The sequence below is a fragment of the Ananas comosus genome, linkage group 5 (assembly GCF_001540865.1).
Source record: "Ananas comosus cultivar F153 linkage group 5, ASM154086v1, whole genome shotgun sequence".
In the NCBI taxonomy this organism is placed as follows: domain Eukaryota; kingdom Viridiplantae; phylum Streptophyta; class Magnoliopsida; order Poales; family Bromeliaceae; genus Ananas; species Ananas comosus.
In genome coordinates, this window is record NC_033625.1 from 14,918,139 (window position 1) to 14,933,079 (window position 14,941).

Consider the following 14,941-nt stretch of genomic DNA (forward strand, 5'->3'; position numbering starts at 1 on the left):
ACTGTATCACCTGTGATGTTCACTAGGGCACGCCACGTATACGGTGCAATTCTATGCGCAGAAAAATTATAAGAATATAAAATAATTTTATCGAAAAAATATAATTACACCATTCGATATAGAGGGATCGATTGCATAAAAAAAATAAAAATGAAAAGTTAACTGTTGTAACTATTAGTGTAAAAATTCTTAGGAAAAATAAACAAAAAATTGAGATAATTATAGTTCCAAAGTTAGTAACTTTTTATCAAAAAATAAATAGCTGCGGATAAAAAAATTTACAAAAACTTCAGTTCAACTGAAAATTATTTTCACACAAAAAAATAATTTTGAGTATACAAAGAGGCCCTAAGTTGAGGACTCAGTGTAGTAAATCCACAACCTTTGTGGGCTTTAGTTTGAGCCCATTAGTCACATTTGGGGCTTTTGGGCTCTCTTTTACACGAAACTAGGAATGGGCCCATTTCTCCTACGCACGATCGGCTCTTTTAGGCTTAGTTTGGAAATGCGATGGTAAAATGCACCATTCTTATACTATAAACCGCGCACAGAGAAGCACCGCATGCTTCTTTAGTGACAGTTGCAACTACAATTTTAAAAGCATTGGAAGAGGAAAAATTGTAAGTGCTTTAATTTTTTTTTTTTTAAATCGTTCACGGTATAAAAATAATACTTTTAGGCACCACATTTCCAAACTAAGCGGCCATTTGATATTGAATTCCATCTAACACTACTTAAAAAAAAAGATATCAGANGAGTATATAAACATATAAAATAAGGATATGCTTTTGCATTTTTCAATAAAAATACAGAAAATATATCATAACAAACTTATTGCAATGTACAGAAAACAAAATAAGATATTATTCCATTGTACTTTCTCACTGCGCATAATGGGATCTTCGTGCAATTCCAAATAAAGCCTGAGCCTTAGTGGGCCTTCATTATGATGGGGCTTTCTCATATTTTGGCCTCTCCTAGTGGGCCTTCATCCTTGTAGTGTCTCTCGATGGGCCGGCGCAAGCTAAATAGAAATCAAGTATTATTTGTTAATTTTGTACAAGGCAAATCATAACCCTCATAAATATAAATTGCATGGACATATCCTCTATTATCCCAACATTCCCAATATTTTCACTGGTTTGGCGAAATGTACTTAATTCCAGATTTTCCACACAAAAAGCAAAAAAAGGCTTAGTCGGTGACTCTGCGCACATCCAGGCCAAACAAGCCCTAAGTTTCAGGCGAATAGAGCTATGTTTTCGGAGTCATCTCCTGCTTGCCAACAATTGGAATCAACTCTACACTCTGACAGATCATCAGATTTTGTCACTGCATAATATTTGGCCTATTTATAGAGCAAAAGGAGAAACACATTTGGCCTATAGCATGAAGATACCAATGTTGAAATGCAGAGAGAGCATGAAGTGATGGATGCTTGTTTGTTTTGCATCAGGTTAAAAAAAAAAAGGAAAAAAGAGAGAAAAAAAAAAAAGGGGTGGTAGAGTGGATAGAGTGGGGATGTAGATGTGTACAAAGTACTCATGATGTTTAATTGGGTGCAATTCTGAGGAGGAGGTCACTGACATTTGCAAGAAAGGAAAAAATGAAAACAAAAAACAAAAGAGAGAAGAGAAAAAAGATGAAGAGAAGTCCTATCATGGGCAATTGCATTTGGAGGAGGCCCCCACAACCTCTACTCCCAACCATGGAATCCCACTTTGGGCATTGCACTTTTTTCAATTTATTGATCATAGTGGGAACAGTGAGCCACCATAATTGCCCCTTTTTTGATTCACTTTGTAGGTTTAATCAGGATCTTGGCTACAAGACAAAGTTCCATGCATAATTATTTTCTTTTCTATATGATTCCCAAATCTTCTAAGATAAGTTTAATCCCATATATCTTTTACTCGGGAAGTATTTTCTCCCGCTCACGAATTCGAGTTCTACTTTTCACGCAAAAAAGAATTTACAGCATCTACACCCAACAAACACTAGCTGTTTGAATGTCAGAATAAGTCTATCAAGAAACTAAGAGGAGTACAGAAATCAGCTTTTGTGACTACGACTTACGTAGTTTCAGTTTTCAGCTACTGCGCGATCTTACTACTTCCGATTTTTCAGAAGAGCGTAGTCCATCTGCAAGTCAAAAGGAAAGAAAAGGAGTTATAAGCACAACTTTGCGGCCCCCTATTAATCAACCACGATATTCGCCTCGAGTATAAAACCAAAATAATATGATAAACAAAATATTCAGGCATCCGGAGAGATAATGATAATTGACAGTACGAAGGGTGGTTCTCTCTTAGTGGACGATTAGAGGGGAAAAAAGAGAAGTTCTGGATAAGCTTGAGGGTAGTGGGATGAATAGGTAGACCAGATGGTTGAAACTCCATATTCGAAAAGTAAAAAAAAGAAAAAAGAAAAAAAGGAGCTCCAAAAGAGTGGTTCTCCTGCTTTATTTAAAGCAAGTGCTAGCCATTGCTACAAAACTTTCTCTAATTGGAAATTAGCCTGTAACCTACAAGTTTTCTAATCACCAACAACTATGCCACTTGCTAACATGTTAAAATATTATCTATATCGAAGCGTTGATGTAAATTCATCGAAAAATTGGGAGAATAGCGGAGGCCTGTAACAGTAAGTGAACCCGTGAAAGTGCAGAACTAGTATGCCTATCAAGAAAATGATCTACAAGAGTTGCAACCTAACTCTAATTAAGTTGATGTTAGAGGTCAAAATTGAAAAAAAAAAAAGAGAGAGAATGGTTGGAATATGCATAAGCACCTAACGGGATGACGGAAATGATGTAGGGAAAAGCCCTTCATGGGACCACAATTGGCGCAAAAGCAATTGAAAAGATGACCCTACTTAGTACATTGCTAATGTGGCAATACATAACTGATCATGACTTAGCTATAATAAAGCGAGAATAGGTATGGGGACTCTCTATTAAAGACGGTAACCGACGCCTATCTTTTGCATCAGAAGAGCATTTGCTGCTCCAGAAAAGCAAAAGCGCTTTTATATACAGTACATTTTGTTAATTGCAGGCTCACTTCTCCACTCCCCCACACTAAGACGGCTATTTAAAGGCCAACATGCAGATTCTAAGTCCCTCAATAGCTTTCAAGAATGGGAGATTTCTGGGAGGAGTCTCTCCATCAATCTTGAGAGAGAATTCAACACCCGGGGGGAGGGAGGAAAAGGCTACATAATTCAATTTCCTCTCCCCCCCATAGAAACTCTTTATCAGTTTGTCCATGCTGCACAGCCATTAGCTTCAGCAACAAATCCTACGGGGCCTCTGGCGAGCGCATGGCGAACCGGCAAGTCACAGATCGGCGATGGTGAACTCCGAAACCGTAGTCGGAGTCACTCTCAGTTTCCTTTTGTTTCCTTTTCTCTTTTCTGAATTTTCTGGAAACGAATAATTGACTACTGCTATGCAAGCGCAGCCATTTCCTTCAGTGTCAGTGTGTGCTCCAAAAGCGATACTTCATAGGGGGTGTCTATCTCTTTACTAGCATTCAGTCGCCATCAAATACATATAGTGGCTGGCAGCTATGTAGTAATGCTCTATGCTTAATGCAAAATCTACCTTTCTACAAATATCGTGTTGCTGCATCTTGTCTCTTTAAATTGCCTGATATAGTTCATCACATAACTAGACTCTCTGCTTACACTATGACACTCAAAACTTAGAAAATAAGGTAATCATTGTTCTACAAAGAGTGCGTTCCCTGATCGATTCTTGTCACCTTTTGGTGATATTGATAGTTTGATGTTCTTTGAATTTCCAGTGCAAAATTTGCTTAGTTCTTGCCAAGCTTTTAATTAAGAAGACTCTCCAAAGCAAGCCATTCCATAAGGAGAAAAATCACCTGTTCATCTTCTCCATGATCATTTCTCAGATGTTGTCGGAAAAGCACCGAGCAGTTTCGATGATTCAAAGCACTTAAGGATAACTAGCTATTTTGCTCTTAGTTGTTTTACAAACATCAAGAAAAAAGTGTTGCACTAAAAATCTTTTGTCCGAGGCCTGATTTGAATCACAGATTGACTTAATAGAGCATACGTAAACTAAGAATACTCGTCCAGGCACAGAGGAGAATGCAACCCAGGTTCTATTGCTCAGCATCAAGAAAAGTATTACAATTATCATAATAAATGAAAGTACAATATTCTAATTGCAGTATGAAGCATAGTAGCAGCTAGTGTGAATATAGGAAAGGATCTACGGCCACAAATATAAACCAAGGACTATATCCACCAACATTTTCTCTTGTCATTTGCCGACGAATTTGTGCTGCGACGGTACATAAAGTGCTCTGCAAATTAATTAGAATATGTTACGCACTGACGGAAGATGTGTTATACTCCAAAATTTCGCAAACCGAATCTTTCAAAATCAGCGCAACAGCTGTTCTTCCTTTACGATTTATTTACTCCCACTGATGACATCACATTGAATCTCATTCGCTATAAGGTTTCGTAATATTTTGAGCGATTATAGGTAGCGGTCGCAATATGGCCTAGTACTTTGCCAGGCCATCTTTTTAGTTCTAAACAACAATATGGAATCGCTACGTGTAAAAGACATAACGAAATAGATATTAAACTACATAGGAACCCTTTCTTTCTTTCTCTTTCTCTTTTTTTTTTTTTTTTTTTTGGGTGGAGCAGATAAGAATGCGCACTTCCAAAATACCACATAATAACATTTTTGGTAACACTATTCGTGACATATTTACAAGAATCCTAAAGTATAGTTAATATCATCATGAATAATGCATACCAAGTTTTCCAATTGAACTGAGACTAATTGTTATTCACAATTACTCAAATTATTACAAGGTAAGATTGAGTGCTGTATCATACTCGGCATAGAAGGCAACATGCATGATCTTTGATGAACAAAATCTACTCAGTTAAAAAGGGGAGGGAAATGGTCTTGAATGTGGAAATTACCTGGGGATGGGAAGATGTGCAGTCATTTAGTAAAAGTAGCCATCTCCAATTTCAGTAAATCATTTACAACAACTGGAAGCTATATACCTGCAGGATAATAATGAGGATTGTTATTGTTGGCAGCAAAATTTCAAGTAAAAATATATCACAATTTATGTAGAAATTCCTTATCTTAGTGAAGAAGCTTCAAACCTTTTCTTTGCCTCCTCACTTTGTTTATTACCAACACCATTCGCTTAATAACTCAAAAACCCAGCATACTCCATGGACTTATACCACACCAAAAAAAAAGAAAAAAAAAGAAAAAAAAAGGAGGAAGAGTCGGGGGGGAAACCCAGCTCCATTCACATTCCTAGTGGGAAGTAAACATGGATTTCTACAGAGGCCCTTTTGCTTTTTCACTGAAAAGAGTAGGCCCAAAACGAGGCCCATTAGTAGGCCCATAAATAGGCCCGGTCCACGTATTTCAAATTGCATATAAATATAAATAAATAATAAATAAATACGAATTATAAATCTGAGCCGTTGAATTTCGGTCTTCTCGCATCTCAGTCGTTCGTACCAATCGCCTCAGGCCTATAAGACGGCTTCGAACGCCGTAAACACGGGAAACACCTCGAACCTTCTCTAACCCTAACCCTAGAAGGGCAGAGGAACCTCATTTCTCTTCGATCGGTTGCGATCGATCCTTCGCCGCCATGGCGGGCGGGAACTTCCTCGGCAGAGTGGTCGGGTACCTCGTCAACGAGATCGTCGTTGAGGGCCTCGCCAACAAGTAATCTCTTCCGAATCCCTTTCTTTTTGAGCGTACTTGATCTGATTCGTTTCCTCGAACCCGCAATAGGAATTTTTCTACGAATCGTTTGATTTGTTAACGTTTGTACGCTTTTTCTGTGTATATTTGTGCTTCATAATCTGGTCATTGAGGATGGTTTCGATTCCCAATGGACTCGTTCCCTTGAAGCTATATTTATCTGTTGTAATTGTTTGCCACATTTGTTCCAAATTTGATCCTTTTGATCTAGTTGGTATACAGCAACAGTTACATACATTTGTTCGTTGGTGATATCTTCGTTATTTTGTTGTCGAATGCTCGTTTTTGGTTTATCATCTTGTATCTTGATTGTAGATGTTTAATATCTTTCCAATAAGAAAAGAAATGAGCATGAATTTGAGTGAAATGGTGGAAATTCAAATATATATATATATATATAATCTTTGCGATAGGAGTTGTATATGTATGACTCCGCTTGCTTTGTAAATATGCTTATCCTTTGTGCATCCACAATCTATTTGGTTCTGAAGGGGATGAGGGGAGATGGGTACATATTCTTCATGAGAGGTTCACAGTTTGCATGTTGGTTCATTGGTTGGTTTGGTTGGTTGTGTTGATTTCTGCTTCATAATCTGGTCATTGAGGAAAATTTCAATTCCCAATGGACTCGTTCCCTTGAAGCTATATAACTTGTTGTAACTGGTTTCATGTTATCGCCAACGTGCGATGCTTTCAATCCAAGTTGGTGTGCACAAATGTTACATACATTTATTTGATACTACTATCTTTGTTATCTGGTCATGTTGATTAACTAGCCTTGATTGATTCTACTGTATCTTAATTGTGTCGTTGTACCAAGCCTTACCAGTGAGAAGCACTTTTTTTTTTTTCAATCACTTGCTAAGAAAGGGAAAAATGCTTATTTGAATTAAATGGTGCAAATATCATATGCTTATTGTTTGCAATTCACAGCGATGATGTGCCTACAGACCTGTAATGATTTTTGCGGAGATGATCGCATAATCAAAGAACATCTAAGGGACTGAGTTATTTATACCAATTTGATTCTTCATTAGCATGTTTTTTTTCTTGTGGTATCATTTTTTCACTAAACCAAAATTTTCATAATTAGGCTTACTAGAAATGCCTTGTCTTTGCTTATACTCTTTCATGCTAGTTTTTATTTTTTTCCCCTAACCTTGTTACATTTGTTGGTTTTATCGCATATATTCATGCGAATAGCTGGCAACTTTGATGACTCTACAGACCTGTAATGATTTTTGCAGACATGATTGCATAATCAAAGAACATCTAAGGGACTGAGTTGTCAAATGATTCGCATGAGTAGACTTGCTGAAATTTGATTTGATTTGATTTTTTTAGTTATGTGATTAGTTGACCTGCAATTTTTTAGTAGTCTGCTATTTCAGTTGAACTGCTTCATTACTTCTGTTTGGTGCTCCTGTAAATCTGTTCTGGTTTGCGGGGCTTTGAGTGAGTGAAGCAAGAAAGAGGATAAGGATCCCCTCGCTATCCAGTGCAGAGCTTCTATGCTGTACTTGGACGTTGGGGAACTACATTTTCATTTTAGTTGATTTTGAATGCTAATATGCTATATTGTTATGTAGTTAGGAAAAGAGTGCTTGTGGAAGAGATCTTTATTCTCTGTAGCACATAGTGATTTCTAATTCAGGTGTACAATTGTAATGCTTCACTATATTTTTCTGGTGCTGTTGCTTCTGAACTTAATCATGCTTCTTTAATTTGGGGTAATATCGATATCATCGTGATGAGGTATTGTATTTATTCTGGGTTTTATTTTTTGTACAGTCGTGCATTTCAAAGATTTGCTGTGAGAACATCAAAGCTCGTAGAGGAAATGTCTTCTAAAGGTAGTATGCTTTGCCTTCCCTAGCTTTTTGAAGATTATACAGCTAAGTTACACAGAGTTGCTGAAGATGAAAGTTTTGAATTACTGTTTTCTTTTGCCCTTTTTGAAAACTTCTGCACTTTAAATTTCAATTCATTTTTCAATTCATGTTGAGGAGTTTTTTTTAATGAAAAATGGAGGACTTTTTCCCTTCTTTCCCTTGACCCTCCCTCCCTTTCTCTCTGTCCAAATGGTAAGATGGGCTAGCTCACAAGCGTCTGAGTGAGAAATTGTGTACTTTTCCAATGAGTAATTATGGACTCATCAGGTGTTTTTCTGTTTTCAGCTGCGCAGGTCAGGGAAGAACTATCAGAGCAATTGAAGGACGCTTCTAGAAACTTTGATGTAAGACAGTCATTCCCGTCATTTTTCCTGTTTGCCCAATCAGTATAAATTATTTTCCCACACTCCATTTATAAAAACTGGGTATAAGTTACAAGAAAAGGATTTAGATTCTTTCTGATTTTGGTTCTGTGTTGATGCAGTCCTTCAAAAGACAATGATTTTCCTGGAAGATCCGCAGTATGTTGCCATGGTCTACACTGATCTGCTAGTTGATTCTGCAGTAGAAGCTACTTAAAACATGTTTATTCCTGTCTATACATGTATCTTTCCAGCAACTATGTTATCTAAAACATAGTCTCTACTTGATGCTGGGTCTGTAAATATTCCTTAATTTTCCTGTGCTGACACATCTCAGTAAAAAGTTGTTGCACTGCTATCACCGGAACTTGAATTACTTGACGCCTGGAGATTGTGCCTTATATTTTCAATATTTATTCGTACAGAGTGTGGAGGTTGCCTTTTCCGATATCTAGCATTTGTTTCGTAAGCTTTCTGTTTTACTGCACATCAGATTGTTGTTTATCTGAATGCTTCTTATCATCTGGGCACCTGGACTTAAGCAATGTTGTGTGATTTGCTTCCAACATGTTTGGATACTTTAAGAAATTCCTTTGCTAGCTGGAGTTGCCCCTGAAATGAATCTGTAAAATGTTTGAATAGCCCGATTTGCTGTGCCTTACATTAATTTACATAACTTAGTTGCGAAACCCATCTGATGTTTAAGGGAAACTCGGCTCTCTTCCCACAATATTCTTCACAAAATTTCTGCTATCTCAGCGTCTCTACACTTTATGAACAACTTATAACTGATGTGGACTGTTTGACTCGCAAAAAAAAATATAGGGGATGATAATATTGGTGTAGATTTCATACGAAATTGTTGCAAGGAATTTGTATCAAATTGAAAGTTTTATGCGTCGATTAAAGAATAAAATAGGTACAAACAATATATAGAATCTGATGATCTATATATATATAGAGTAGGGCTGCTGTGCTCTCAGGAGCACGGAAGCCTCCGTGCTCCTAAGCCGTTTTCGATGATGGAGTTTCCGAATCGACGATCGGCTCTGTTAAACTTGATCTAGCGTATTTGAGGTTTCTAGAAAATAATTTTTGCGATTTTTCGATATTATTTACCTAGTAATCAAAAGGATTCAAAATCAATAATTTTTAACGGCTAAAAATAAAAATTCTATAAAAAGTGGTGATATAGCACTAAAATTTTCGATCAAAAATATTGATATTGTTGTAGATAGTATAAAAAATTTTGTATCAAAATTTCATCTGATTTAAATACTTTTGCACCGTTAAACTTGAAAACGGCAGATATCAACAATTAAAAATTTTGAATTTTGAATTTTGAATTCTTTCGATCACTAGGTAATGATATCAAAAAATCGTAAAAATTATTTTCTAGAAACTTCTAATGCGCTAGATCAAGTCTAACGGAACCGATCGTCAATTTAAAAATTCCATCATCGAAAACAGCTCAGGAGCACGGAGGCCTCCGTGCTCCTGAGAGCACAGCAGCCCTGCTCTCTATATATATATATATATATAGAGTCCGGCTACTATACTATCGATAGTATCAAGTCCTTGGTATTATTAAGTTTTCTACTGATAGATCTACATCATTTTCATCTGTTAGATTATACCATTAAACCAACCACCCACTCAACCATAGGAGACCACTATCAATTTAACCGAAAACCACTATCATTCTAACGGTACATCTTTTTATCCAACGGCCGAAAATTCAATAGTACCGAAAACTTAATATTATTGATATTATAGAAGTATAATTATATATATATATATATATATATATATATACTGTTAATTGAGTTGTCAATTGCACGGACACGCTTGTCGCGCTCCCTTCGTCTCTTTCGTGCTTCCCACGCTGCTCTTTTGGTCGGAATCATTTCGGAGGCTCTCTCTCTCTCGCTTGTGCTGTTATGCGCCGACTACGTCTCGGTGCCATGACCATGCCCACCACCAGCATGCGCATGCCTCTCTCCTCCTCCTCTTCACCCCTCCTCCAAAACCCTAACCCCTCTCTCCCCTCTCAGTTCCGCTTCCACAATCTCCCCCATGGAGCTCCCTTCTCTCGCTGCGCCTCTTTCCCCGCCGATACCCGCCGCCGTTCCGTCCTCAACGGCTCCCTCCGCTGCGTCTCCTCCGCCGCCGCCGCCGCCGCCGCCGCCGCTGATCGAGTCAAGGTCGACAACCCCATTGTCGAGATGGACGGTTAGCGACCACCCCTTAAAACTCCGCTCATTCCCCCTTAAACTCCAATCCATTTATCCGTTTATTAGAGAATTAGGGTTACCAGTGTTCGTCCTTTTTCTTTCCCAGGCGATGAGATGACGAGGGTTATCTGGAAAATGATAAAGGACAAGGTGGGATCCCTCTCTCTCTCTCTCTCTCTCTCTCTCGAGATTTTGATTCTTCAGTTGTGGCGTTTGATTTCTTTTCCCACCTTTTCTGTTGCAGTTAATATATCCGTATTTGGAATTGGATATCAAGTATTTTGACCTGGGGCTACTGAATCGAGATGCTACTGATGATAGGGTTACTGTGGAGAGTGCGGAGGCCACCCTAAAGTAAGCTCGTACACTTATCATTCTACCTGTTGTTTGTAGTTAAAATGTGGTTTTAAGAACTCTTAATGGTCAACGTTCATTTTGCTTTAACTAGGCTGTAGTTCAATACGACTCTCTCCATTTGTTTGGGCTGAGTAGTGTTTTTTGATCAATGAAGGTAGTGTAGATAGATTTATTCAGCATTTGGCATCATAAGTCTCCGATATCAGTAGAGAGTTTTAATCTGCATTTGGTGATATAAGTTTCCAATTGCAGGTTGTTATTAGCTTTAGTTAGATTTGCTCTGGAGAACAACTTATCTGAGCTTGCTAGATCCTTTTATGGGTTTCATCTCAACTCTGAGTTAAACTCTAGTGCTGATCCTGTGCTAATGTTATGCAATACAGTTTTAGTTCAGTTAAATTAGTTAGTATAAGGAGTCCGACTACTATACACTTATGAGTACGATCGCCTTTATACTCGTAAGTCGTTTTCAATGATAAAGCTTCCGAATCAACGATTCATACCGTTAAGAGTATAATAGCCCTACTCTATATGAGACCGGCTACTGTACTCTTATGAGTACGATCGCCTTGATACTCCTAAGTTGTTTTTTATGATAGGGCTTTCGAATCGACGATCCATACCGTTAAATATGATTTAGAGCATTTAAAACTTATGAGTAAAAAGGGATCGATACTCATAAGAGTAGCCCTACTCTATACGAGTTCGGCTACTATACTCTTATGAGTATGATTGTACTAATGAGTACTTATGATATGAAGGGGTCTATACTTATAAGAGTATAGTAACCCTACTCTATATGAGTCCGCCTATTATACTATTATGAGTATGATCGCTTTTGTACTTATGAGTACAAGGGGGTTTATACTCATAAGAGCATAATAGCCCTACTCTATATGAGTCCAACTACTATATTCTTATGAGTACGATCGTCTTTGTACTCATAAGTCGTTTTTTATGATAGAGTTACTGAATTGACGATCCATATAGTTAAACATGATTTAGAGCGTTTAAATCATCAAAAACAACTTATGAGTACGAAGGGGTCTATAGTAGCCCTACTCTCTCTCTATATATATTGTTTAAAAATTTGTTCTCTAAAGTCTAAACTGAAGCCTTTCGCCTTTCTCTTACTTTCTTGCAGGTATAATGTTGCTGTGAAATGTGCCACTATCACTCCTGGTAAAGAATTTTTGTACTTAGATGTTCCTTTCTTCTTCTTCTTCTTTTATTTTTTTTGTTATTAGCATAGAGTTATTTTGATTGAATTAGCATATATGTTACTCTAGACATCTTTATTATTATTAATTTTTTCTATTTGATGCTTTCAGTCATCAACTCATCATAGTTTTCTGTTAGTTAGCCACTATGGATATAATATGTTTCTCGTTACTATTACATTACATGCAGATGAAGCTAGGGTTAAAGAGTTCAATCTGAAGGCTATGTGGCGGAGCCCAAATGGCACAATAAGAAACATATTAAATGGTTAGTTCTAAATTTACTTAGTTCTTTGGATCAGTTACTTTCTCATTACTGTGCACCTCAATATTACTCTAGTTAACACCAAGTTGAATTCATGCATGACAGACGTTGAGACAGGTTGAGACAGATCATACTCTTTTGCAACCTTCAGACAGTTTGGAGAGCACGAAACAATTTTTTTTGAAGTCATAATCTTCCTATTTTAAGTTTCTTTGAATCTTTTCCATACAAATAAACTGTCCGAGGAGGGGGGCACACTTTTTTTTTTTTTTTTTCCATTTGTAGTATCAATTTAATGTGAAAATATGTTGCCATAATAATCATATTGGTTTGTTTGAATCAATTAGAAACAACCTTACTGACCTGTAAATTTAAGTTCTTAGTCCTTTCTTGTGGACTCATACTCTTAAATCCTCTATTCACTAGATAATAATGTAAATTTGTTTGTTTATTAGGTAAAACTGACAATTCTAATTATTGTGTGACTTATCTTGTATTTTCCTCAAATTTTGTATATTGAGGGCATGCCTTCTCTGTCTTCTTATTGACCTGACATCAGAACAGGCTTTGCCATATGTTGTATTGCCCTATAGAATTACTTCCCCAGTTTTTCTTTTGTACATGTTTCAGATGCTTGCTGAATTTCTTTACCTTTTTTCCCCCTACTTCAGGAACTGTTTTCCGTGAGCCAATCTTGTGCCGAAATATACCACGGATTATTCCAGGTAAGTTACCGTTACCATTTTATATGATGTTATTGTGAAGATTTTATGTCTAAGCAATCCATTAAAATCTGCAGGCTGGAAGAAACCTATATGCATTGGCAGGCATGCTTTTGGAGATCAATATCGGGCGACAGATACAATTATTAAGGGTCCAGGAAAGCTTAAAATGGTCTTTGGTGAGCTTCTATACTCGTAATATTTTAGTTAATTGTAGCTTGTTTGATAATTTAATGTTTGTTTATATTGATAATCTTATATTGGCTCTTCTACTTAATTGATAAAATCAGTCCCAGATGGAGATGTGCCTGTGGAGCTAAATGTTTATGACTTCCAAGGGCCTGGTATTGCATTAGCTATGTACAACGTAGATGAGGTGTGCCTCTGGGAGCCTGAGCATTGAATATTTTTCCCTTTTTTTCGCTTTTTGTAGTTTTTTATACAAAGTCTTATGTAGCCATTTTCAGTCTATTCGGGCCTTTGCTGAATCATCAATGGCAATGGCACTTGCTAAAAGTTGGCCTCTATACTTGAGCACCAAAAATACAATTCTGAAAAAATATGATGGCAGGTACTACTCTTTCCTTATAATTGGCTATGTATATCTGAAATCTAATTGCAATATGCTATTATTTTGCTTTCCTGTCTGTCTCATTTAGCATTGGACTAGTAATCGTTAGATCTGCATTTGCCATATTAATTTCAGAATCATATGCTTATGTTGTAACATTTCGTAAAAGCCCATGGCATAGTGACAAAGTTTTAAGTAGTCCTATGCATGAGAAAGAGAAAAGCTTGAATTGAGTGTTTAGACAAGTCATTTCTTTCAGGATCAAAATGAACTAAAGAATGACTCATATTCCCATAGCATTCAGACGGATTGCTGAATCTGTTTGCGTAAATTACTTTAGAAGGCAAAATGAGGCTTTCTTTCCTTTTATTACTCATAATTTGGTTTTCCGATGAGAATATCCCTATTGGAGAAAGAAAATATCAGTTAATATTTAGAAGTTGAAAAATATTTGAGTTTGCATTTGCTTTATGATGTTTGTGCTTTTGTTATAGCTACTGAATGATGGCAATGAGCTCTTTTCTATAGTTTAAAGCTGCAATGATTTTACATTGGTATTTGAATAGAACTTGGAAAGAAGAAGTTGACTGTTTTGGAAACTGAAACTGTCATAGGTTTAAAGACATCTTTCAGGAGGTATATGAAGAGAAATGGAAGGAAAAGTTTGAGAAGCAGTCGATATGGTGTGCGCTTATCTATTTTAACTTTCTCATGGTTTTCAGTTGAAATAATTCTAACAGTTTGGTAATTCTTATTTCCAGGTATGAGCATCGGTTGATCGATGACATGGTGGCCTATGCATTAAAAAGTGAGGGAGGGTATGTCTGGGCCTGTAAGAATTATGATGGAGATGTTCAGAGCGATTTTCTTGCCCAAGGTCTTCATTGTGTTCAGATTATCTCATTGATTATTTATTAGACAAACCAAAGTTTATGCCTTGAGAACAAAGAACCTTATTTACTACTAGTCAACTATGCACACATGTTTACACAAGGATGTCAAATTGTAATTTTCTGTGTAGGATTAATATTTCTTTTCAATGTTATATGTAAATCTCCAGAATTTGCATTTATCGCAGCCTGTTTTTACTTGTATCTTTTGAAAACTTATTGTGATTATAGCTTGGTGAGCTTCATGATTGTGTGCCAACCATTGTGTCGTCAATCTATAGTAAAGTAACAAAATGAAAGATGTTTATTCTGGTAGATTCTTTTCTCAACCTTTTATATGATGATGCTGCATGTTCTGAACTGCATGAAGCAGGATGGCTATTTAATTATATGGAGCGATAGGTTCTGGTCTTTGCTACTTCAACTAATATACTTTTTTTAAAAAAATTTCTATTATTTTTTTGTTTTGTAATTTGCTTATCATTGGAATTTTATCATGATGCTGCCGTCTTACTGTTTCTCGGTGGCTGCAGGTTTTGGTTCATTGGGCTTAATGACATCCGTACTGGTAACGGCCACTTCTTCCTTCTTTTGCTCTCCAGGATTTCTGATATTTCTGTTGAGAACCACATAAAATTTC

General features: G+C 36.7%; 2 protein-coding genes and 1 long non-coding RNA gene across 3 annotated transcripts; 2 read left to right on the plus strand and 1 right to left on the minus strand.

The window, feature by feature from the left end:
- On the minus strand, window positions 768-5,410 carry LOC109710534. Its single transcript, XR_002216383.1, has 4 exons — window positions 5,167-5,410; window positions 4,975-5,061; window positions 2,077-2,142; window positions 768-1,024 (listed from the first exon to the last, which is right to left on the minus strand). It is a non-coding gene; the product is annotated as an uncharacterized LOC109710534 (long non-coding RNA).
- On the plus strand, window positions 5,569-8,492 carry LOC109710533. The gene is made up of 4 exons (XM_020233193.1): window positions 5,569-5,749; window positions 7,580-7,641; window positions 7,966-8,024; window positions 8,165-8,492. The coding sequence occupies exons 1-4, from the start codon at window positions 5,673-5,675 to the stop codon at window positions 8,180-8,182; spliced, it is 216 nt and encodes a 71-aa protein (XP_020088782.1). The 5' UTR covers window positions 5,569-5,672; the 3' UTR covers window positions 8,183-8,492.
- LOC109709869 (isocitrate dehydrogenase [NADP]) lies at window positions 9,881-14,869 on the plus strand (the record flags this gene model as incomplete). Its single annotated transcript, XM_020232224.1, is given in 12 exon segments — window positions 9,881-10,274; window positions 10,383-10,426; window positions 10,521-10,630; window positions 11,778-11,815; window positions 12,044-12,121; window positions 12,790-12,843; window positions 12,918-13,019; window positions 13,131-13,216; window positions 13,308-13,411; window positions 14,026-14,094; window positions 14,173-14,288; window positions 14,835-14,869. Coding segments are annotated over 12 exon segments (1,128 nt in total), but the record flags the coding sequence as incomplete, so codon positions are not given.

What these genes read in the sequence shown, in the direction of transcription:
- LOC109710533 (XM_020233193.1), top strand. Translation starts at nt 5,673, where the DNA reads ATGGCGGGCGGGAACTTCCTCGGCAGAGTGGTCGGGTACCTCGTCAAC. An exon ending in GTTGAGGGCCTCGCCAACAA is followed by an intron (nt 5,750 to 7,579) that starts GTAATCTCTTCC and finishes TTTTTTGTACAG; the next exon opens with TCGTGCATTTCAAAGATTTG. An exon ending in AGAGGAAATGTCTTCTAAAG is followed by an intron (nt 7,642 to 7,965) that starts GTAGTATGCTTT and finishes TTCTGTTTTCAG; the next exon opens with CTGCGCAGGTCAGGGAAGAA.